Below are 25,721 nucleotides of genomic sequence, written 5' to 3' on the forward strand. Positions count from 1 at the left end.
GGATCAAAACCCATATACAACATGCTGTAAAAAGAAATCCCCACAAGCTTCCCTGCAATCGTAGTCTGAGACAATCCTTTATCAATGCAGTCCAAAACAAAATGAATGACTTCCTGTTCACATCCTTGTCTGGACATGATCCATGTCTCACTGGTCCATCCCAGAAACTCACCAAATTCAGACCACGCCAACCTGTAAGAGGGCTTCGTAGAGTCAGCTATGGATTTTTCAACCTGACCCACTACTGTCACTCCCCCCAGGCCCAGATACCATGCGGCACCTTGGTCTTGTAAGCCTCCGCTCCCGGCGCCAGCCGTCTGAAATGCTGCCACTGCGAACAAGACAATGCATCCGCAATTTCATTGCTTGCACCTGGGACATGTTGCGCACGAAACAGCACATTCAATTGCAGGCATTCCTGCATAAAACGTCGCAACAAGCACAACACTTGCAGGTCCTTTGCTTTCTGATTGTTCACCAAGTCCACTACTGTCCTGGTGTCCACATGAAACAATACCGACCTTTTCTGAAACTCCGGGCCCCACACCTCTAGCGCTACCAGCAGTGGGAAAAATTCTAGGAAGGCAATGCTCCTGCCGTGCTTTAGCCAATGTACTGGCCAATGTTCAGCGCACCACCTCCCGTCCCAGAAGATCCCAAAACCAGAAGCACCTGTGGGGTCAGAGAAAAGCTGCACCTGCCAAACCATCTTGTCATCCACAAAATGCAGCGATACACCTTTGAAGTCAGACAGGAAACATTGCCAGACCCGCAGGTCCACCCTGACCCCCATCGAGACTCTACGATGAGGGAGTACCGGCCCTGACATGGCCATGCCTAGACGTCTGCAGAAAGTCCTCCCAGTGCGCACTACCTGGCATGCAAAGTTCAACAACCCCAGGAGATGCTGCACCGACCGCAGATCAATCTTCTTCTCCTCAATCATGTGCAGCAGAAAAGCCTGCATGTCTGTCACCTTCTGCTCCGGTAACCGGGCCAACCACACAACCGAATCCAACTCAATGCCTAGAAATGTCAGACAGCAGCTGGGCCCAGCTGTCTTTTCTGGGGCCAAAGGAACCCCGAAGTCCTGGGCCAATACTTGGAATTGACTAAGGGCCAACTTGCACTCACCAGACCACGCTCTCCCAACAAACAGAAATAGTGGGACACTTTCCGATGTCTGCTCCTGTCCATCAATGCCCACTGCAGAAAAGAACTGAATGTCTCAAACAAAGCACAGGAAATCGCACAACCCATGGGCAAGACCTGGTCAACAAAAATGGCCCCTTCAAACTGCATCCTCAGCAGGGAGAAATCTGCAGGGTGAATGGGAAGGAGGCGAAAGGAAGACTTTATGTCACATTTTGCCAATTCAGCTCCCCGCCCACACATCCTCAGCACACTGACCGCATTGTCAACTGAAGCATACAAAACTCTGGAATCCTCTTCGGCAATGAAAACATTCACAGATCTCCCTTCCGGCCACGACAAATGATGGATCAGCCTGAACTCCCTGGGTTCCTTCTTGGGCACCACCCCCAAAGGTGATATAATGAGGTCTGAGACTGGTCAATGATCAAATGGGCCCACAATTCTGCCTTCCAACACTGCCTTCTGTAATTTAGCTGCAACTACACTCAGCAATTCTTTCACTGACTTCAAGTTCTCCGCCCATCTCTGCTCCTGGGGGCCCTGGTATCCCACCCCAAAACCTTCTGCAAAGCCCCAATGTATCTTCAATGCAGCCTCTCTATCGGGGTACCTAGAGAGCCATGGACTCATGGCCTCAACATCAACCGGTGTAGGAGCCCTTAGGACAAACTAGGCTCCGTCTTTTGTAACCCGCCACTGCTTGGAGGGCGTGGCCCAAGTGAAATATTGCCTGAGAGGGTGGCATCCGCAACACTTGGAACACTCATGCTTGAATTTGCAGGGGTGTCGCGAGCAGAAACCCCTGTTAAAATTCCAGCAGGCGCCTGTGTTAGCCCCTGAGGGCTTGGGCACCTGACCCGCTGACCCAGAATAAGTGCTCTGCCCTCCTGTTTCAGTGGAAGCTCCCTGCATTCCCACCCCAGGCAGGTCAGGACGCAACTGAAAAAGCCGGTACGTGACTGGAAGGCCACTGGTCGTGTGTGTAGACGCCGTAGAATGAGTGGAGGACATCCACTGCATCCAGAGTTCCTGGTCTACCTCCCCCCAGTGTTTATCCGGATTGACGCTAATCCTAGCCCTGAACTCCTCGTCGTAACTGAGTCATGCGAAGCCACCAAAATGCATCTGGGCTTGCTGAATAATGTCCATATACCTAAGCAATGCTACATCCCTGTCTAAATGCTTCTCACAATATATACTCACGTAGGTCAGAAAAGCCAAAGTCTAATTCTCCATATTCACCGGTACCCTCGGCCGCCTAGTCAACTCCCACTCCTTTTCCTTAGAACCCTCCTTAGCCTGTATCTCTCTGTGCAACAGCTTGAAAACATCTACATACTCGGGTTTCCATATTCTTGACCTAGTCTTTTCAGATAAATGTGACCCCAGCAGCATCGCCAAACCCATATACGGTAACTTCTTGCTATGCTTGTCCTCCCCCTTGTCTTCCTTCCCTCCTTGGTCCTCTATCTTGTCAGTCTGAACGCTTTCTCCCATCAAATGCTTCCCACTGGCTCCACTGCTGACTTGGCAGGCACTCCTGAGTCCCTCACAGACCCATCCTCAACACCCACCGACTGGCAGGCCTTCTTCCGCCCTCCTTGGGGCTATCATCCCAAGCAACCCACCAAACAAGCACCCTCACCTGATAAATTCATAGGCACCTCCCAGTTCTTCCCTCTAGTGTCCGCCATCCTCTGACTTGCCTTTCTGCTCCCACTGGTGCTGGCCTGTGGCACCTGCAAAACACCAAACCTTCCTGTTGCCGTCTTGGCCCTCCCCAATCCACACAATCCCGCACTTCACCTTCTTCCAACTCATCACTTTCATCATCATAATTCAGTTGTTCCTCATTCTCAACCTCAACAGGCGCCCCAACACCTCATACACCGCTCTCTTCAGACCTTTCCCTTTCACAACAGGCAAAACCTCACAATACGGGGCCGCTGATGGCCGCTCCCTCGGTAGAGGGCAGGCTGCTGCAGACCATCCTGCTGCTTCTGCCCGGTGTCTGGAGGCCGTCTTGCGCCCTACCGGACCACCCATGCCTCTGCCAGCCTCCAACGCTGGTTTGCGCCCCCCCCCCCAGACCGACGAAGCCTGAGGGGCCCCTGTGCTTTCATGGCAGTCCCAGCATCTTCCGCCCAAACCCACCTGCCCAGGCCCTGTCTTCTCATCAAAAAAGTGCACCGGGCCCATACCCCCGTGCGCACCCCCCAAACCATTCTCCATGTCTGCACACAATACCTGCCACTTCAATTCGGTTTCCTCTATAATGCGACGCTTGTCGTGAACCCTCTCTTCTAGCGGCATGCTTGCACACCGGTCAGTCAAGGGCCCCTGGCTCAAAACACCTAAACTTGGCCCTGGGCCCAGGAAGAGCCGGGGGCGCTGCCCCCTGTGGGTTCTAAAGGACAGGGTGGCAGAGTGGCCTTCAAGAGCCCCTTCCCCTTGGCCTCTTTCATAGCAATCCTCCCATCTGGTCTACAAGACAGGTCTACTGGGTGCTCCCCCCAGTTCCCTTCATCCCCCCAACCGACTCATTGCCTGACAAAATGAGGGCAAAATCTTCGGATGCAGGCTTATCCACTTCGCCTCCTTCCCCTCCCTCCTCCCTCCTCCTCACTGGGGTCACACAGCTCCCAAGACAGGCCCCACGCTCCCAGCCCACCAGCCGCCGGTGCCTGAGACACACTGGGAACATTACAGGCAACTTCAACCCCAGACGCGTGCACCTCAGCCACCGCAACCCTGTCTCTCCCCCGTTCCCGCTGCTAATTATAAAGAGGTCGTGTCACCCTGGAGTTGCATGGGGAGGCTCTTACGCCATCCCCCGCACTTTCTCTGTGCATTCTGGCCAATCCCGCACCCCCTCCCAGACGTACCTTTCTTGGGCTGTGGTAGCTCTTCCTGGCATGCCATCACCACCACGCCAACACCCGCCGACGTGGGTCATCCCGACCCACACCTGGTCCAGCACTCTGGGCCGCATGAGATCCACTCTCCTGGCCCGGCCCAATACCATCAAAGTGTCGCGAACCGCATCCGCCTCAGGCTCCGCCATCGCGTGCACACAATCAAGTGCACCGCCGTCGAGGGCCTCACACCTGCTGCTGGGGTGCTCACAGGAATCGGGGCACTAATACTATAAATGAATAAAGATGCACACCAGGTTAACCAGTGGCGCACCACTCCCGCCACAATCAACAGATTGGGCCTGCAGTAATACACTACACTGGCCAAACAAACTCACTAAATAGCTACCTCAAGACTTTTCCTAACCCTTCCGTAACGGCGCTGGGGACAGGAAGAGGAAGAACTTCCTCTCCTGCCCCCTATAAATCTACCCTAATCCCACCCTTAAGCCCACCCCCTCAACTACCTAACAGCCTGTCCTTCTATCGCGCGAACACCCCAGGGGAATACTGGTCTGCGGACCTCACTTCCCCCGGGGCCGCATTGCGGGCAAGCCCTTCCCAGTTGAGAGTCCCTGTCCAGGTTCTTCACCTATTCTACCCTTCCTTCGATTGCTCTGTGAAGATTATTGTATCACCAGGGACATTAATGATATTAACTACCACAGAGTGGAATTGCGGCTGGCAAACAAAACCTCCTGTGATTTTCTGAGTATAAGTAGTATGCAGCAGATGGTTCTGAGGGGAGTGACTTCTCCAACTATAAACACAATATCAAAAAATCAAAAGGCTAAAGGGACAGTAGTGCAAACACTTATTTTGGCTGCAAAAAAGGAGAAAAAACTGACAAATAAAGACTACGCATCAAATAGCACGATAGAATTTAAAATTTCAGGTCTTATCAGCCACTTTTACGATGCTCTCACGTCTCCCAAATATGTGTGCTTTGGCCATCTCTACAGTTTCTGTCTCAATTATAGATAGAATAAATGGTAGCCTAAATTCCCTGCAACAGAATAGTAGGGAATCTGGGGAGGTGTATTGTCATTCTGATGGCTAGGCACAGCAGCGAAAAAGAACAATTGATGAAAGAGACTGGCATAGAGTGTAAGGATTACCCCGTATTTGAAACAAGCATTGGAAATGCAATAGGTCTCGCATTAGAAAAGTTGGAGCTATTGGTCTTGTAAATGACAAATATTTTATTTATTTGTTGGTTTTTAAAATAGCTAAATTGATAGCTTTGTCATTTACCACGCCAATAGTTATAATTTTCCCGAATGTGATACCTATAGCATTTGGAATGCAACATGTTTTGTATTTACGTGACTTAGATGGCAGCTCTGGTCGTTAGGCCACATCTCTAGAGAGCAGGAGAGTGCAGCAGGGGAGAGAAGCACAGCAATGCAATAGGTCTCTCATTAGGAAAGTTTGAGCTATTGGTATTGTAAAGGACACATTTTTTATTTATGTGCTTGTTTTGAAAATAGCAAAATTAATAGCTTTGTTATTTACAATGCCAATAGTTTTATCTTTTGCAAATGTGACACCTATTGTAACACAATATGTGTTGTAGCACTGAGTGGTGTGAGGGTGAGGGGGTGTGAGGGTGAGGGGGTGTGAGGGTGAGGGTGAGTGGGTGTGTGAGGGTGTGAGGGTGAGGGTGAGTGAGGGGGTGTGAGGGTGAGGGTGTGTGAGGGTGAGGGTGTGTGAGGGTGAGTGAGGGTGTGAGAGGGTGTGTGAGGGTGAGTGAGGGTGTGTGAGGGGTGAGGGTTAGGGGGTGTGAGGGTGATGGTGTGAGGGTGACTGAGGGTGTGTGAGGGTGAGGGGATGAGGGAAAGGGTGTGTGAGGGTGAGGGGGGTGATGGTTAGATGGTGCGAGGGTGAGGGGGCGTGAGGGTGTGTGAGGGTGAGGGTGTGTGAGGGTGAGGGTGTGAGGCTGAGTGAGGGTGAGGGGGTTGTAAGGGGGTGTGAGGGTGAGTGAGGGTGTGTGAGGATGAGGGGGTGAGGATGAGTGAGGGTGTATGATGGTGGGTGAGGGTGTGTGAGGGTGAGGGGGATGAGGGTGAGGAGGAGTGAGGGTGAGGAGGTGTGAGGGTGTGAGGGTGATGGGGTGAGGGTGTGAGAGGGTGTGAGGGTGAGTGAGGGTGTGAGGGTGAGTGAGGGTGAGATGGTGTGAGGGTGAGTGAGGGTGAGATGGTGTGAGGGTGAGGGGGTGTGTGAGGGTGAGGGGCAGTAGAAGCAAAAAAGGCAGCCATCTGGAACCTTCCAGATGATGTAAGAGCTGCACCGATAAAAATAGGGGTATATATTTCCCCACTGACTCCTATTAACACAGTTAATTTTAGGCGGGAGAGAGCATAAATAAAGCCATTGTTTGCTTTGAAACTCGGGAATAACCTGTCTGACTCGGGTCTGTTGAACGGTGCTGCTTTTGCAAGATAAGGGTGCATGGGTAGGAAGTGACTTGCCCAGAATCACAGTTTCATATGCGTGCATCTGTTTTTTAAAGCATCCTGTCCTACAGCACCCAAATCCCTGCTCTGGCAGTAGTTATACTCCCAAGTAATACACTATGCCGTTTTAGGAGCGTGAAAGGGCACTCTATGAAAGGGAAAAGAGAACCGCACCCTCTGTGCACCAAGTAGCATTTTGGTGCGCACGTGGTTGCGTAAATCGGGCGGACAGTGCTTTAGTAACACACTTGCAAGAAAGCAAAAAATAGGGCGAAATTCTATTACTTTATTCGAGACATGGCGTCTAATATACATAAATTGTGTTTAATACATTGGTGGAGTCTGGCCACTCTTGTATAACCATGCTTTTATGGAGTGAAAGTTTAGAACAGTGCAGCCTAAAAACAGCTTTTTTACACAGCAAATTAAAATTTTTCAGCAAGGGAGCAGCTAAACGCAAGCAAAACAAAGCGAAGTGAAGTGTCAAGCTGTTTTATTTGGGGTAGTACCGACGTTGCTGCCAACAGTGGTTCCAAAACATAATTTTAAGACAAGTCTTACACAAAAGTAAAATTAAAACGGTATGAAACTAGCACTCACAAGACAATGCATAAACGATGCAATAGTAAGATGAATAAAAGGTGCACAGCCTTTACTGAAAAGCAAATAGGCTTACACTTAATTATTTTTAGTAAATCAACAAGAAAATAAAGGAGACCAAACTACGACAGAAGTCAGAGAAGGGGAGGGGGGAGGAGAAATGCGACACGGCGGGCAGGGGACAGGGCGGAGCGGGGAGAGCGGCGATGAAGGTGTGAGGCAGCAGGGGCCTTTGAAGAATCGTAATTGTTAATTAATTAATAATTGTTAATTAATTAAATTATAATTGGTAATTAATAATAATTGAATCATTGATAAATCATTAATTTTTACTATATATTTTTTTTAGCGGGTTGTGGGTTTATAGGGGAATAGGGTGGGAAGTAATTTAAATATAATTATATAAATATGTAATATAATAGTAATTGTTAATTAATTAATAATTGTTAATTAATTAAATTATAATTGGTAATTAATAGTAATTGAATAATTGATAAATCATTACTTTTTACTATATTTTTTTTTTAGCGGGTTGTGGGTTTATAGGGGAATAGGGTGGGAAGTAATTTAAATATAATTATATAAATATGTAATATAATAGTAATTGTTAATTAATTAATAATTGTTAATTAATTAAATTATAATTGGTAATTAATAATAATTGAACAATATTTTTTATTTATATTAAATATTTATTAATATTACATTTATTTAATAATTATTTCTAAGTTTATATTAAATATATTTATATATATTATTTTTAACTTAATTTTAAGACATTTAAAAAATCGATATTTTTACAGTCTATATTTTTGTAAGTCGATATTTTGGTACTTACCTGTTTGAAGATAGGCTGTCGATATTTTGTACTTCGATATTTTCGACTCGATATTTTGTATGTCGATTTTTTTGATTTCGATATTCTGTCAGTGATTCGGAGAATACGACTGTGTGGACAGAAAATCTGAAGGAAGCAAGAATATCTCTGGCATCTGAGTCTTGCGCAATACTAATACCACCTGCAATAGATTGTTTAGTATCACTGAATGCTGCTGTAACACCTAATGGCAGAATATTAGAGAATTTGGATTTACTGCAACAAAACACTGAAACTTTTATTCCTGCTATCATGGCGACAGGAACTGTGCACTAGTGCCGACATTTCTCAGATTGCAAAGCATGCAATGGTGTCAGGCAGACCCTCCAGGATATCGCGATTTCGCGATTTCGCGATTTGCCGCGAAATCGGCACTTTAGTAAAAATGCCGCGATTTTTACAAAAGTGCTCGCGAAATCGGCACTTTTCGTAGAAATCGCGGCATTTTTACCAAAGCCGCTATATCCTGGGGGGGTCTGACTTACTTTGTTTATTGGGGCGGGCGGGAAAAGGACACAGAAGCACGAAAGAATAACATTCCGGGCTTGCTTAATGGAGCATTAGCAGCTCACTCAGCTCACAATCGATAGAAGCGCACAGACCGACCCGGGGCCTGCAGGTGGCCAGAGGCTGGGGGCATCTATCTTCCGGAGGGGGCGGGGCAGAGAGCAAGAGGTGTCTGCTGGAGGGGGGCGGCGTGCTTTGCAGTGTGTGTGTGTGTGTGCCCTGTGTACAGACTGCGCTCCTGTGATGTGGGGTGCGTATGGACACCGCTGCAGGGCGGGCCGGGGGCTGCAGGTGGCCAGAGGCTGGGGGGCATCTATCTTCCAGAGGGCGGGGGGGGAGGAGTAGAGACAAGGTGGGGGTGTCTGCTGGAGAGGAGCGGCGTGCCTTGCAGTGTGTGTGTGTGTCTGCCCTGTGTACAGACTGCGCTGCCTGTGATGTGGGGTGAGCGTGAACACCGCTGCAGGGCGGGCGGGGGGGCTCGAAGTGGACACCCGACCCCCCACCCTGAAGACAAGCCTCAGTGTAATCCCGACATTCCTCTCGGTAATGAGCTCTGGAGCCGGGGGGCGGTCTCGGGAGGGAAATGAAACAAACACGAGGATTGTGATGGGATTGGATTCCCAGCAGGAAGCAGGGGCTCGCACCTCCACCGCCCCCATACGGCAGAGAACCCACAGCACTGAACTCCTCTTGCTTCACAGATAAAATTGGCAGTAAACCTAGGTCTGAAATGCAAAGGCAGGTAATGAGCTTCAAAAGGAAATACGCTCATTATGGATAAACGATAATTAGAGTCAAATGTTCAAGTGTCCTAAACGATAAAGCCATGCTACAATTTCTACCGGCCCCTTGAAGATATCCTCAAGACAGTCTTGATACTATCAACAAATCACGTTGCAACGTCAGCAACTACAGAGTAGCACATCGGAATAAGTGCTACTTTCAAATTGCACATTATCTAGCATCGAAAAGTGTGTCACTTTCACTTAAAAGCCTGAGTAATCACCGATGTGAGTAGCAATGGAAGACAGCCTATAGCAGGCTGTGCCTACTTTTGCCCTATCCAGTAGCAGTGGAGCGCAAAGGTAAAGAGGGGGAGCAAGAATGAAAACTGAGGGTATGGGGCAGGTGAGACGAGAAAGAAGGGGTGAAAGAGAGGGGGAGTGAGCAAAGAAGTCACAGGTGGGAAAGAAGTAAAGGGTAGTAGGGGGTGAGAGAAACTGGGCGAATGAAAGTGAAAGGTGGAGAAAAGTAGAGAGGAGTGAGCAGGAGAGAAAGAGGGAGAGTGAATGCGCGAGAAATAGGGCGAGAGAGGAAGGGGAAGAAAGACAGTGTCTGGTAGAACGAAAGTATGAGAGTTAGAGAGAGAAGAGAGGGCTAGGAAGGGAGAGAGGGCGACAAGAGAGAACTAGAGAGGCAGGTAGCTAGAGAGATACGAAGATGGAAAGAGAGAGGGACGGGGGGAGAAGAGACTGGGCTGATGAGAGAGATATCGATAAGGAGAGAAAGATGTGTGTGTATGCGTGAGAGAGAGGATGAGTGAATGAGGCACAGAAAGGAGGGGGCATGAGAAACAGAAAGCTGAATGGGACAGTGGAAAGAGTGAATTAGGAAGGAAGATAGAGGAGCTAAAAGCGGCAAAACACAACTAAGAGAGGGAGAATTGGGAGGCAGAAAGAGTGTTAGGAAGGGCGGGTGATGGATGGGGTCACTGAAGGCCGCTTTATGAAGGTTCAGGGCCAAATGAAATGCCGCAAAATTGCCGCTAAATTTCCATATTTGTGCCGCTAAATTTCCATTTTTGTGCCGCTAAATTTGCTAATCCATGCCGCTATATCCTGGGGGGTCTGGTCAGGGATTCAGGGGGTGCTGCAAAGAAAAGAGTGGGTAAATTCTAGTCAACCTTTGATACATCAGTTTCAGCAATCTTTTTAAACTATCCTAGCTGAAATCAGAGAAAGTTAAACTTTACAGGCACAGGAAATTGTAGCAGTTTAGCATAGATTGGATAAGATCGAAAGAATGGTACAACAAATTCTAGAGCGAATCAATAAGATGGAGCAGAGACAGGCGCGGCTGGTACAGGTAAGAGTGATAGGTGGTGCTGGGGGTTTAAGTCGACAGACGACTGAATAGGGAAAATAAAATAAATAAATAAAACCACTGACCTTTCGCTCGGCGTGAGTGGTTTTATTAATTTTTGTATTTTGTTTTCCCTATTCTGTCGTCCCCGCACCGCCCTACCGATCTTACCTGCTTTAATGGCCATGCCTCACAGAGAGTATCGGATTTGAAAGCTTGCACTCTTAGTTAGGACAAAGATATTGATATTCTTCAGAAAAAACGACAGGCCTCATAAAACAAAATAGATGAAATGGAGAACTACGCAAGGAGATCAAATCTGCGCTTCAATCATTTTTTATAGGCCAAAGCCATTTAGAGATGATGCTAAGCAGTAGGCACTTTGGTACAATAGCACGTTTAGGCACTTTGCAGCACCTCACACCCGGCTCTGGTTGAGTAACATGATGGGGCCAAATTCAAATGGGGTGGAAGTATGGGAAGGTTTTTTTGAGAACGTTAAGCATTAGTCACTTTTTGAGCTTTAACTAGGTAGTTATGCTGCTCACTTTTTAGTATTCAGCATTTTGCAACACTTGCAATACTGAAATATTGAAGGTTAAGTAGCAGATATATCTGTATTTTTTTAAGCACTAGTAACTTTGTTAAAATAGCACTTTATGTCATTTTAGCACTTTTGGTCTAGGCTCTGGTTTGAGGAACAATATGGGAGCTGTTTTGTGGCACCTATGCACTTTTCACTTGGCTCTGGCTTTATAGAAATGATGGGTCCAAACAAAATAATAATTTGAAGGATGGTGAAAGCATGAGTGTGTGTTCAGGTGTCGGTTGAAGGCTGGGAAGGGGGATATGGGCCGGCATATGGGCCGTCCTCTTCCTGAGTTGGGGTTGAGGTGGGGGGGTTGGTTAAGGGGAGGAGTAATGGGGGGTTGTGCAGATAAAAAAGAGCAAGATGATAGCAGGACATGTATTAATTGCTAATAAGAGTAGGTGGAAGAGAATGGGAGATGAGAGGATGACAGAGGAAGATGTTGAAATGCGTCAAGTGCAGCGTTTTGGTGGGAAAGTGGAATCTCTGGGAAGTTTAGATTCATATTCGAAGATTAAGGTGAAGAATTGCCACAGAACATAAAGATATTTAAATGTAATGGTAATGGCCTGTTGAATGAGTGGAAGAGTGGCGCTCTTTTGAAAAGGCTACGATCCTTTTAATTTGAGGTAATTTATGCACAGGAAACTCATTTTAAGACTAGCGCCCACAACGTATCTTTGCTGAAGAAATACTCTCAGGCTTATTTCACCTTAGGGAATATGGCAGTATGGGGAGTGTGAATATTATTCTTAAATACTGTAGATTGGGACATTAAGGAAGTAATCTGGGCCAAGAAATTTAGATGGATATGGATTATGGTGAAGGTCGCAGAATTATTATGGCCCCATTTTTTATGGAACTGAGGCACTTGAACAAATTTATGATCTATTAATACACTTGGAAGGATCATTAGTTATGGGGGACGATTTTAATTATATTCAAGATCTAGGGTTGGACATGTCGAATAAAATTAAGCTGCAATTATAACCGAAAACCACAAAAACTAATGAAGATAAAAAAGGAAGATTGCGCCTTGATAGACCCGTGATGAGTTGACCACCTGGGCCTTTCCCAATTGACCTGTTACTCTTCAAGATTTAAGACAGCTTTACGTTTAGATTTCTTACTGGTGGACAAGTTGATAAGAGAAAGAGGGACTCAGATATTTGCTAATTCTTTCTCAGCTCACTCTATAGTTTCTCTGGTAATAGTGCTAGGAGTACCTTTGCAAAGCAAATCCGGATGGCAGTTTGACAAATCACTGTTTGCTGATCAAACATGGGTCAAAAAATGCCACATTTCATTCATGATTTTTTTGTAATTAATTAAAATACTGCCCCAATATTTATGGCAATGGAATCGTTTAAGGCTGCTTTCCTGAGTCAGGTAATTTCCTATAAAGTGAGGACACACAAGCAGCATACACAAAAGACTGAGGGGCAGATTTACAAGCTGCGCCTCTTTTACGCCACCGTTGCGTCACTTTTGTGACGCAGCGGCGGCGCAAAAGATGCGCCATGGTGCGGGGTATTTACAACGTGACGCATCTCTGAGATGCGTCATGTTGTAAACCCCTGCGCCATAAGGAGGCGTTCCGGCGCAGGGGGAGGGGGCGTTTCGGCGCAGGAATGCCTCCTAAAAGTGGCTGAGTGAAATCTACAAGATTTCACTCAGTCACTTTTAGGCCAATGCTGCATCAAAACCCTGCGCCTGCTTGAAGCAGGCGTAAGGCTTGACGCAACATTGGAAGAATAGGCCCCCCAGAGCATTGCTGGAGCTGCGTTGCGCTTGCGACGCAACTCCAGCAATGCGCTGCCTTTACGGCACAGATGCGCGACGCATCTGTGCCGTTTTTGCCCCATGGTGCGCTGCATTGTAAATGCGGCACATCATGGGTGGTAGAGCTGCGGCGCACAATTACTGGCACTACATCAAGAGTGGATAAAGGCTAAGGAACAATTAAGAGCCTTTTTTATATTAGAGGATATTGCTGAGAGTAAGGCTTATCAACAAAAGCTGTATGAAGAGAGTCAGCATATAGGCAAATATTTAGCATGGCCCACTAAAACTCAGAAAACTAGGCAAAAAATTATCCAAGCAAGAGACCCAAGCACAGGAATTATTGAGGAGAAGAAGGAGAGGATAACGTAAATGTTCTTCATCATTTTAAGAGAACCTATGCAGAAGTGCAAGTATTAGATATGAAAGAGCTGGAAAGTAATTTTGAGTCCTTCTATATACAACTGATTACCAGGGATCATAGCAATCCCTTTAATAAGGAAATAGAACTCCTAGAAGTTCCTGACGCTCTTGAACATATGGCTAGCGCTAAAATCAGACGAAATGATGATATTCCTACAGAGGTGTATTTGGTCTCCAAGCTGAGCACCTCCTGTTTTTATCAATTCTTTTTAATCAGGGGGCATGGCCAACCACGGATCAAGATGGCGGCACCTTAAAATGCCTCCGACCGAGCACACCCATACGGGGGAAAATCTGCATATCATCCAGTGATACTGAAGACGAAAGTATTTTATTGCGGCAGCAGACCACACTGGGGACCTCCCGGTCGAGAAATGGAAGAGATCGGCTTTGATGCAAGGCTACCTGATTCAGCAGTAAAGTTCCACAAAGTGTGGGAGAGGCGCTCGACTCCCTGTTATCGATAAGAACAACGGAGCTCAGCCATAAACATGTGAATGTGGCCGATGGGGCATATTTGACTGACCTGGTAGCTGCCCGGAGCGGTGTAAAATGAAGCGGCAGAGAACAGTCCGTGTCCCTGGCGGCCCAGGGGAGCACCGGTGTGTTCATTAATGGCACAGTTATCAGCAACCTGCACACAGTGAACACAGGGGAGCCCTGGCGGAAGTGCGCGATCATGGGAGATGCACATATGGGCTGATTTGCAGACTGTGGCATAGAGTGGGTCCGAGAGTGCGAGCTATCGAGGGACCCGCCCTGCCTCACCCCGCACCACTCTGGCAGTTGGGAGAAGTATCACGGCGCCGATTGAGGGAGGTCTGGTTACACAGTGGCCTACAGTGCGAGCACTTCTTCTGCCAGGAACTAGCCTTCCTCACCTGCACCATCATCCCTGAGATAATATCGCCACCTCTCCCAAGCCTTATTGTGGCCTCCTTATAAAACATATAGAGCATAGGGAGCTGACTGACCCCTACACATGCAATGCATCAGCACTGGAACAGCAGCGCAGCGGAGCGGTTGCGGTGGGGGGAAGCTATAAGATCCTCTGCCCAGGGATCAGCTGTTAATCCAGAGGCACAAGATATTCTCCCGGCGAAGTGAGACGTCTAAGTATAGTGGCAGAAGCAGGCTCCACTGCATCTCAGAGGTGTTCAGGAGGCGCTGAGTTGGAGTAATTGATGTTCAAGCAATAGTCAACTACAGTACAAAATACTATTGTGGAGAGGCAATAAGGGGCCACTCGCTGATCAAAATAAAGTGTTCAAGAAGTTGATCAAGCACATACCTGACAATTGCCCCAGACACGTCGTAGAGAACAGTCTCCATTGGGTTGCTTACCGGACGCTCCCGGCACCATCAGAGATTGAGGATGGCCGGAGGAAGGAGTGGCAAATCCACAATGCAAGCCAAATTAGACAAGTATGCCTGGCGAAAAGGTGCGCGCTTAAAAGATAAAGAGTTGGATGAGACGCTGGAGAGACAACAAGAACAGAATGGCTCGACTGATCTAACCCTCCAGGATATAATGACCGCTTTCACCACAGTCAGACCATCCTTGGAAACCAGAATAGACTCAGTCTCTCATGAGTTTACCTTAATACGGGCAGACATGCGCAACATGAACAATAGAATTAAAGATGTTTAAACGACTACCAGATCTCTGGCCAAGGACACATCTATCCTCCAGAAGCAGATGACTGAATTACAGGCCAGTAGTGAAAGGATGGAAGCTCAACTTGACGAATATGAAGGGCACTCAAGACGTAACAATGTACAAATCCTAGGAGTGCCGGAGGTCCTTGTCACTAATCACCTAAAGCCCAGAAGACTGTCCAAATTCTTCACGATCGAAAGGGAACATATAGTGCCAGCCGGAAGGCCTAAACCTGGAGCTCTCCTGAGGCTCCCCCGAGGCCTATTGTGGCTAGGATTTTCAACTATAGAGACAGAGAAATCATATTACAAACGGCTAGGACTGCGCCACCATTAGAATACGAAAACAGCAGGATAACCTTCTTTCCGGACTTTATTCTTAAAGTACAGTGCCAATGACGCAGTTTCCTAGCAGTAAAGAGTGCCCTGCGGGAGAAAGGTATCAAATACGCAATGCGCTTCCCCGCCAAGCTGTGGGTAGAAGCAGAAGGTAAAGTGTGGTTCTTCGACACCCCGAGGAAGCATGGGATTGGCATGAAGGATGGCGCACGATGGGGGAAAAAATCCACCAAGGTCTGCGAGAACGGCAGGGACAATCATGGACGGAACAGAATGTAGAGACTACATCTAGTGATGACTTGTTGACTACCGGTGGCAAAGAATAACTGTATTGTATCCTTTAGGATTAAAATGGGTGGCCAGAGTTGCCCTCCTAACCAGGCCTCTGTGGGACTCGTCCTCTCCAGTGGACATGTAAGTGAGGTAGAGTATCCCTTCGTCGGTTCCTGGGACTGTACAGTGGGCCGGCACACTGGCGTTGGTCAGGGGACTAACATTTAAATCAGTATTTCACAAACACTCAATGCCGGTCGGTGTGGGTTGGTTCACGCACTTCAAGTTTTTGGGATGGGCGATCGGCACTCAAAGTTTGGGAGGATGGAGGTTCCTTTACCACCTTGCAGGGAGGCGGGAAGGGGGTGAATACACGGTTTGTTGGGGGGGGACTCCTATCTTCAGGGATTCTTGTTGATATCACTAAGAACTGTAACTACATGCAGCCAATGATTCATGGAGTCAGGAAGGGGGGCACTGTTTGTTAAGTTCTTGGTTAAGTTTAGACACCACTGACAAGTGGCGACAAGAAGGTATTATTAAGACTCACGCACGTTATGCTGAGAAGCAGATGTTAATAGATTTTGGACAACTGCACATTCCTGAATCAAACCGTGGGATGTTCGATGGGGCTCCCTTGGCAACACTGAGTATTAATATAAGTAGCAATGGTGCCGAAAACGAAGCAAGGACTTAAATTGATGTCCTGGAAGGTCAACGGATTGGCGGACAAGTTAAAAAGGGGATTAGTACTTCAGTATGTGAAAAGGCACTCACATGATGTCTTCTTGCTCCAGGAGACACACTTACTAGGGAATGTGTGCAAGGCACTGAAAAGATGGGGCTTTAGATTAGTGGCACATATTGTGTTTGGGTCCGGATCCCGGGGTGTGGGTATTATGGTACAGAAAAAGTTTCAGATGACAATAGATCGCACATGGACAGACAACTAGGGTAGATTTGTGGTGACCTCAGATATGTGGGAAGGCCGTATGCTGAACCTTGTCTCAGTATATATACCACCAGGACTGTAAGCATCAGCTTTTAAGGATCTTGGTGATCTACTACTGACCTTGCCTGAAGGGAGGCACCTTATAGGAGGAGATTTTAACTCCATAGTGTTGGACAGACTAGATCGCTTGCACCCAAAGGACCTGCCGCCTGCTCGAATGAAAATTCATAATTTTCTGGAAGCTCTGGGGCTGGTGGATACTTGGTGGGTGCTCCACCCAGAAGAACAGCAGTACACCTTTTACTTGGGGGCCCATCATAGTATGTCTAGAATAGACTATATCATTACCCCGGCGGACCATTTGGACCAGGTCAACGATGTACACTGTTTGGCACGAGGTATATTGGACCACTTGCACGTCTGGGCTAGGATAGAGATGGGGGAACTGAGGACTGGTAGAATAGCCCCAAAAAGCCCATGGTATCAGAAGATCCCCAGAAAAAAAGAGAAAGTTGTACTGGAAACTGAGTTTTATTTCCGCGAAAATTAAAATTCAGTGGAATCGGCACAGACATTGTGGGAAGCCTACAAGTTCGTGATAAGGGGATTTACAATTTCCCTAATTGCAGGATGCAGAAAAGAGAAACAGGCGAAGCTGGTGCATTTGGCAGCTGACATTTTACGATTAGAGGGGGAGCTCCGAGGCTCGAATGCAGAAGAGGTCAGACACTCCTTAAAGTGGAAGATAAAAGAATACGCGGACCTAGCCACTGATACCGCCAGGGCGCAGCACAGGGTAATGATCAGTAGGATTTACGAGGTGGGGGACAAGGCTGGGAAACTACTGGCCTAGCTGGATCGCAGAGAGCAAGCAAATAGATTAGTGGTGCAAATCAGGGCTGACTCTGGCCAGACACTGCCCGAACTGCAGGAGATTGTTGATGCATTCGGGGACTATTATAGCATGATTTATAAATCAAAAACATCTTGCACGATAACAGACGTGGACTTATTGTTGAAAGATATATCCCTTCCCAGGCTCTTGGACGAGGACCAGGTGGATTTGAAGCAAGACCTCAAAAGTACTGAGGTAGAACGTGCCATACAAGAGTTGAGTGCGGGTAAGGCGATGGGACCCAATGGTCTACCTATTGAACTATATAAGCTGGCCCCCAATAATACAGCACCCTACTTGACTACAATGTTTCAAGAGGGTAAAGGTTACCTCCACCTAAATCAGAGATTATCCACCATAGTGATCATTCAAAAAAGTGGTCAGCCTAAGACTGAATGTTCCTCATGTAGGCCGATATCGCTGCTGAATGCGGAAGCCAAAATCCTAGCAAAAATACTGGCCACCCGTTTATTGCAAGTCGTAACTAAACTAGTACTCCCATATTAGTCCGGCTTTATGGCAGCCACAAATACCTCGCTAAATTTGCGAAGCTTACATGGAGTACTGGACTGAGCACATACAATAAGGGAGGACGCCATGGTGGTATCACTCGATGCAGCCATGGCGTTTGACACAATTGAATGGTCTATATGTTTTCTGTACTAAAGAAACTGGGATTTGGCCAGGGTTTTTTGCAATGGATTCAGTTATTATACAAAGATCCCTTGGCCCAAATAGTAGTTAATAATCGAAAGTCCCCAATATTTCCACTAAGGAAGGGCACCAGACAAAGTTGCCCTCTTTCCCGCTGCTGTTTGCCCTCATGCTGGAGCCACTGGCAATGTGGATACGGAAAGATCCTAATATAAGAGGACTCAAAAGGCTTAGGACTGGGAAAACCATATTTCAATATATGCTGACGGTATATTGTTGTATGTGGCCTCCCCCGCGTCTTCCCTGAATAGAGCAATGGACATCTCTAGTGTATTTGGGAGATACTTCGGATATAGTATAAACGGGTCCAAATCAGCTATTTAAGTTTTCAATGGTAAATGTTCCTCTGTACCCAAAGGATTCACTATTGCTGAAGCAGGAACAGGATTCAAATATCTGGGCATATATGTTTCTAAGGACCTGGCCTACTTTTACAACCGCAACCTCTTACTCCGCTGCAAAAGCTTCAAAGTGATATCAGACACTGGAAGTCTCTTCCGCTGTCCCTGTTTGGGGCATGCAGAATTATTTAAAATGATGTCCCTGCCACGCTTTTTATATGTGCTGCAGAACACACCTCATCTTGTAGCGACAGAATACTGTAAATCTATAGAAAGCGCCCAAAGAGAGTTATTATGGGAAGGGAAGCCACCCAGAATATCCATTCAGAAACTTACCAGAGGGTGGTACGACGAGGAATTGGGCTCACAGATTTTAAAAGGAACTACTGGGTGGCGCACCTGGCTGCCATGAATCAATGCATGTATAGACCACAAGGAGACCCCGGATATCAAATGTACAGGTACAGGTAGTTACTTCCGGGGGTAGTTTCATGGGGGCTCTATATGCCAGCCCCACCAAGCTGAAACGCTCAGGCCCCTCCATGCATGCGGTTCAGTTTTGGTGAGCGGCGATGAGAAGTCTGGGCTGGGAGGGTAGAATCTCACAGGCTGCCCGACTTTGGGACCTGGAACGACTGGGTAATCTAAGACACACCAAGGGCTTCGATTGCTGGGACTTAATCAGGATTTCCAGGGTTGGAGACCTGAGGAGGACAGAAGGAATTCTCACCTTCACCCAACTGCAAACTGAATACGATCTTTCAAATACTGAGTACTTTAGGTATCTTCAGATCAGGCATGCACTACAGGCTGTTGTAACGAAGGGAGAAGTGCTCTCAGAGTCCTCACCGTTAGAAGATAGAATTCTGATGGACACATGTCGGAAAAGTCAATTTCACTTACTTATAAGAAACTAATCAATAATGTGTCAGACTCCCTCCTCATGCTCCGAGCCAGATGGGAACACGATGTAGCAGTATTGGAAGATAAGGAATGGATAGAAGCACTAGCGTCCCCCAAAGAGACTGGTATCTCCTCTAGGCTTAGACTTTTACAATTGAAAGTACTTCACAGAGCATACCTGCATTGGTGAAGATGGGATATAGATCTATCGCAGAATGCTTGAGGGGATGTGGACAGGAAGGAACTTTCATCCATATAATTTAGGAATGTAGAAACATACAGAAGTACTGGTCAGCAGTGAGGAAATGTATGGAGGAAGTTATGGACCATAAAATTGATATAGTATAAAGCTACATCTCCTAAATATATGGGGACCTACTGATCTAAACAGTAAGGAAAGAATATGGGTAACACTTGAAATGATAATTGCAGAACGAAACATCGCGAGATTGTGGGGAGTGCCGGAAACACAAACATTTACTGCATGGGGGAAAGACATGGATTAGTCTATGTTAACAAAGCAGACAGTGTACGAATCCAGAGGGTGTCCTAACAAGTGGTAGCAGATTTGGGACAACTGGAATGAATATAGGGGAGGTATATGTGAACCCCAACAGAATAGTCGAAGACAGGATTCAGGGTAATCTTATTGTAATTTAGAACTTGCTAGTACTGTTATAACATTGAAAAGTCTCATGGTCTGTTGTACGATTTCGCACAAGTGATCCAATTTTAGTCACCAATGTCTGTAAAATGTATACATTGTAAAAGCTTGTCATTAATAAAAAGACTAAAAAAAAATCTTATAAATCAAATTAAGGGTAGGATTCCCATCTCTAACGGATTTAAAAAGTCAGTAGTGATAACCTTTCTTAAGAAGGACAAGGATCAAAGGGATTCCAACTCTTATCGTTTCATATGTTTACTAAGCACGGATTACAAATTATTTATGAAAATGTGGGCGACTAGGATTGCTGCATGTACACAACAGGTAGTTCATGTCAACCGAAATGTTTTTTTGATGGAAAGATCAATGGCTGCCAATACTTATTATCCAACTCAAGCCTTTGACTACTTTTCAATAAACAAGGACAACCAGCAATACGTATGATGGATGTGGAAAGGCATTTGACCTTGTTGACTGGCAAGTTTTGTTTTTTATTTCGGAGAAATGTGGGTTTCCATTCCAATCATTATTAATATGGAAGAGGTGGAGGTGGTCAATATTAAGCGAGGCACATGGCAGGGATGCCCACTATCCCGACATGTGTTTTCTCTTTATCTCCTATAAGTGGGCTGGCTAAAGTATTCACAGACTATTATTCTATATTTGAAGGCTGAAGGATCTAGCATATCAAATGTGTTGAAAGAAATCCAGGGTTTCACACGTGTAGAGGGTTATAGAGTAAATCAGGCCAAAACCGAAATGCTTTTAATGAATTCAATGATTTCTCAGCTTCTGGCTGGTCTACAGTTCACAACACAATGGCCCATTAGGTATCTTTCTAACAACTGATTAGGCACAATTGTTCCAAATTAATTATGGTAATACCCTTATAAACGTAAACAGTTTTTTAGATAGATGGGCTCGGCTACCTTTGTCATTAGTGGGACGAGTTTCATTAATTAATATTTCAATTCTTCCACTTTTTTATTTTTATTTCTCAATCTTGCATTAAAAATACCTTACTCATATTTTTTGACAAATTAGATAGGATTATTCTGAAGTTTGTCCAGGCCAATAAACAACCCCGAGTAAAAATGTCTAATCTTTACTTTAGATACAATACAGGTGGGTTTAACTTTACCACATTTTCCAACATATTACCAGGCTTCACTGGTTAATTTAATGGTGCAAATAACAACAGCATCATCTTAGTATTACATTTCTTTTTAAATTGCATGTTAACTGAAAGTGCAATAAGATTGTCAGTTTTTTTTGCGAGATGCAAAGCTTTCTAATAGAACGATATTGACTTTAGCATCTCATATTCAGCTATTTTTTACAGAACAAGATATACCTGTATGCCATGCATTTACTCCAATACAAGACTGCAAAATTTGGGGTATACAGCTTTTTCGAGGAGCCTTTCAGTCGTGGAGAGAAATTTGCTTCAAACAACTGGGGGATTCTTATAATCACACAAGTTAGATAGCATGGGAATCAGTAGTACAGCAATTCAGTAGGCAAAATGCATCATTATGTTTAAGCTTTAACCAGGTGTCTAGCCTTTCTTAAAAACAACTATGTGACAATGAGCGAGTCTGCACGATTGATAATTGGGCGAATCAATGAAAATAAGTGGGTTGGTACTGCTTGTTACGTCAGAGTGTCAACAAGAAACGTTTAGATGAATTTCTGCCAAACATTTTTGACAAAACAGGATGCAGATTTAATACCAGAGAATGGCAGCTACTTAGTGAGATAGGGTAGAGAGCATTAAGAGCAGCAAACTTAAAAAAGATGGCCTTTTATCAAGGTGGAAGGTATACTACATGTCACATATAGTGTTCCCATCGCTCCCTGATCAATGTTTTAGGAGTAAGACGAATGGTGCAGAGGATGGGTTCATACTTTCTTTGCCTGTACTTGCTTGTAGCGATTTTGAGAGGATGTGGTTGAGATTATTAGTCATTGCATGTCTACAGTGACTTGTTTATCACCTATGTTGGTCTTGTTTGGTTCCTCACAAACATGTTTTTCAAAAATTAATTTCTGGTCTTTTTCAGAATAAAAAGGGAGACATTTTGGGGGTTTTGATATGAAATTATAGTCCAGTTTATCTTCTGTTAAACACTGCTCTCTCTTTGTAGGAGATGATGTCTACATGGCTGAAGATGCAACAAGGAATGAGTATGTGCTCAATGACCTTGGAATACTGTTTGTGGGAACAGAGTATCAAGTTAAGGGTCAAAAGTGGGCCTATAATCAGGTGAGAGATTCAATGCTTATTTTATTGATTTTTCTTTACTCCTTTAAAGAGACAGAACTGACTGATGCATTTTAAACATTTAAGTGATCAAATGAATGGCAGAAGTGGCTGGAGTACTAACAGGATGTTGGATTCCTCCAAAATCAGGTATACATGTTTCTGTAGCCAACTTGATAGGGTAGCACGTCACCTTTTATGGAGTCAACATCCCTTAGAGTACCAGCCATCAAGAACAGAGGCGTTGCATTCAAAAGATTTTGATTATGTTCTTAATCATGACCAACTCAATGGAAAACAATGGATCAAAGTTTTCAATAACACCCACAATCTTCATTATGGGTACGCCCACAGTCAAAATGAATGCTCCATAGATCTCCAATGTACCCAGAGGAAGTCATATTATATGAAAACCCTTGAAGTACCTAAACCAATAAATGTAATGGATTTATAAGGTCTATCTGTATTTTATAATTGTATGCAAGGAATATACCAATTTCCACTGATTAACTCACTCATTATCTCATTTACATAGTCCCTTAGTTACACACCCACTCCCTCTTTTATCCATGCACTGATTCTCACACTTTGTTTTGTGAGAAAAAACAGATTTTTTTGGTATGTTGCCCTCCATTTGTTTTGAGTATTGTTTCTCTGATGGCTATGTTGATGCTAAACATTGACACAGGACAGGTGCTTCCCCTATAAAACATGTAAGTTGGTTTCATCATTTTGACCTATATAACTTTCCACTATGACCATGACAAAAACTATACAACAGACATGGAAGTTAAATGCCAAATCTGGGCTACAGTGTGTATTTACACCACAAGCATATAAGACAAATGTATTTGATCCAGAAAGTTCCTTCGTGGTTTGGCTTGGCTGCAGTGGCATATGGCAAGGAAAAGTGCCTTTGCCCGTTTGAAAAATCAATGTTATACATTACAAGCAGCACTGCTAAAGTGTGCCATTTAGGTCCACAATGATAAGTGATTTATAAATACAAATGAGGTATACTAGATATTGATAAAAGTATTCCTGATAGTGAACAATTAGAAAAAGGTAATTTCTCCATGTAGGTGAAGCTACAGTTTGCAGTAATAGGCCTAGTTAAGAATAACCCCACCAAGTGGGGAAAATTCTCCAGTGTTTATTAAAATGAATTTTCAAGTAATTTTAGAATCTAATTCAATGGTGAAAGAAAAGTGTGATAACTTTGTGAAACAATAACTTTAAGAAATTGTACTTTTTGCTACTTAGGAGTAAGATGGATTCAATATGGTTTACATCTTAGCACTGCTTCAGCGACTGAATACACATTGTTGGATGACCCGTTTATGACTGTCCTCCTGGAAGACAATTGGCTAGACTCTGGCAGCAGAAAGGCAGGGACGGTGTCAACCAATGGTCACTTAACAAGGATTGGCCATTTGAGAGATGAACGGATCCTGCTGGCAGAACAAAGGACAGCTTACACAGCTCTTCCTTTATTTCTAAATTTGAAAAAGGCTGTCATGAATTGGAACCATTTATTCCCAGGACAACTCTAGACTCTCCCTCTCTCTCTCTCTTGTATCAGCAGTAGGGAAACAAGCTCTAGCACTGACAGAAGGGGGTTACCTCCTCTTCATGAGGTGGTGGCTAAGGAGAGAGCCATAATCTTTGACAGTAAAAGAAGGCTGGGTTGGCCTTGGCTGATGGACTCTAGTAAGATCAGCACTAATCTGAGGAGGTAGCGTGGACAGGGTTATGGTAGTTCAAAAAAAGTAGCCAGGATTGGGAAATTCTCCAGTCACTGGCTAGTACAAATGATATGGCCACCACATCGTCATAACGTTCCTGGTCCTAAGAGATAAAGACTCTTCCTGACTACTAGAAGACAATACTCAGAGACTTCTAGCTAACTCCTTGAAAATAAGCAGGGTTTGGAGATAGCCATGGCACCCTAACAATATAATGATGTTTCCGATGCTACCTACCTAGAATAGGGCCTCTTCTACTCCAAACAGCCTTTGGCACAATAGACCACAAGATGGTTGGGGCATTAATAAGATCCTATTCACCGCAATCCATGCACCATATACAGGCAACTGGGTTCGGGTAAAGTTGAGAGATGGTTCTCAATCTACTGGCAATATTCTCACCCCAAAGGCCTGAAGCGAGACTTTGTTTTAATATTTATGTGACCAACACTACTATCAATTTGTATAACAACAGAGCCTGCCCTCCAAAACTTAGCGGCAAGCCAATCCATCTTCTAAAGTAAGCGGGCGGTACTGCTATGGCCGACCAGTTATGTTTTGCAGTTTGCAGCATTCCTTAAACCTCATTTGTATTGTGGAATAAATCAACTCACTGTAAATTTGGACAAGGCCAATGTATTGCATAGTCACAACAGGGTGAGAAGGAAGAGCTGTGGGTACATAAATAAAGAAAAATTCAAGACAGACAATTCCTATAAATATTTAAAATACTTCAAATCCACGTTTTTCGCTCCGTGCTGGACAGTGCAAAAAACAGACCTAAGGAGCTCTATAACATTATCAGTCAACAAACCTCCAAGTCCGCAACATCCTCAATACAGGCGTCCAAAGAACTTTGCAACAACTTTCCAATTTCCTTAATGACAAAATCACCAAGATCGAATCTCACTGGACACCAATAGCACCCCCCCACTAAGAGCAGCATGGCGCTGGTGCTTGATAATGCCCCCATACCCCGTAACAACTCTTGGCTAATCTTCCACCCCATTCAAGAAGCTGAGATAGTCAAACGTATCTCTACTTCCAAACCCTCTTCTTACGCCCTAGACCCTATACCCCCCAACTGACCAAAAAACTGAAACTCTCCCTAGCACTGCACTGGTGCATGATCATAAACAGCTCCTTGAACAATGGAGTCGTGCCATATTGCCTTAAAGTAGGGCAAGTCACGCCACTGTTAAAACAATCCCGCCTTGACATAAAGGATTTGAACAACTTTAGACCCGTCTCTTAACTCCCTCTTCTTTCCAAAATCCTAGAAAGATGTGTACTCAAATCAAATCAAATTAGTTTGGCTTTAAAAAGGGATGCTGCACTGAAACCTCAATCCTCAACATCATCGACGATATCCATAATCACTGGACTCAGACCATTGCTGCCTCCTCATCCTCCTAGACCTATCAGCAGCTTTCGACACGGTAGACCACAAACTTCTCATTAAGGCTCTCCAAGAAAGAGCCGGACTTGGCGAGGTGGTCCTCGAATGGTTCTCATTATTCCTACATTTCAGCACCCAAAGAATCAAAAAATTTGCACCAGACCTGCATCGAGTCAAGAAGGGAG

General features: G+C 45.3%; 1 protein-coding gene across 1 annotated transcript in view; it reads left to right on the forward strand.

The window, feature by feature from the left end:
• LOC144768429 (protein-glutamine gamma-glutamyltransferase E-like) overlaps positions 1-25,721 on the forward strand; it is a 382,753-nt gene that overhangs the window by 39,999 nt on the left and 317,033 nt on the right. Inside the window, exon 4 of the mRNA XM_078652075.1 lies at positions 22,277-22,395. Coding sequence (XP_078508201.1) covers positions 22,277-22,395 — 119 coding nt within the window. The remainder of the gene's footprint in view (positions 1-22,276; positions 22,396-25,721) is intronic.

This window comes from Lissotriton helveticus, chromosome 7 (genome assembly GCF_964261635.1).
Source record: "Lissotriton helveticus chromosome 7, aLisHel1.1, whole genome shotgun sequence".
Lineage (NCBI taxonomy): Eukaryota > Metazoa > Chordata > Amphibia > Caudata > Salamandridae > Lissotriton > Lissotriton helveticus.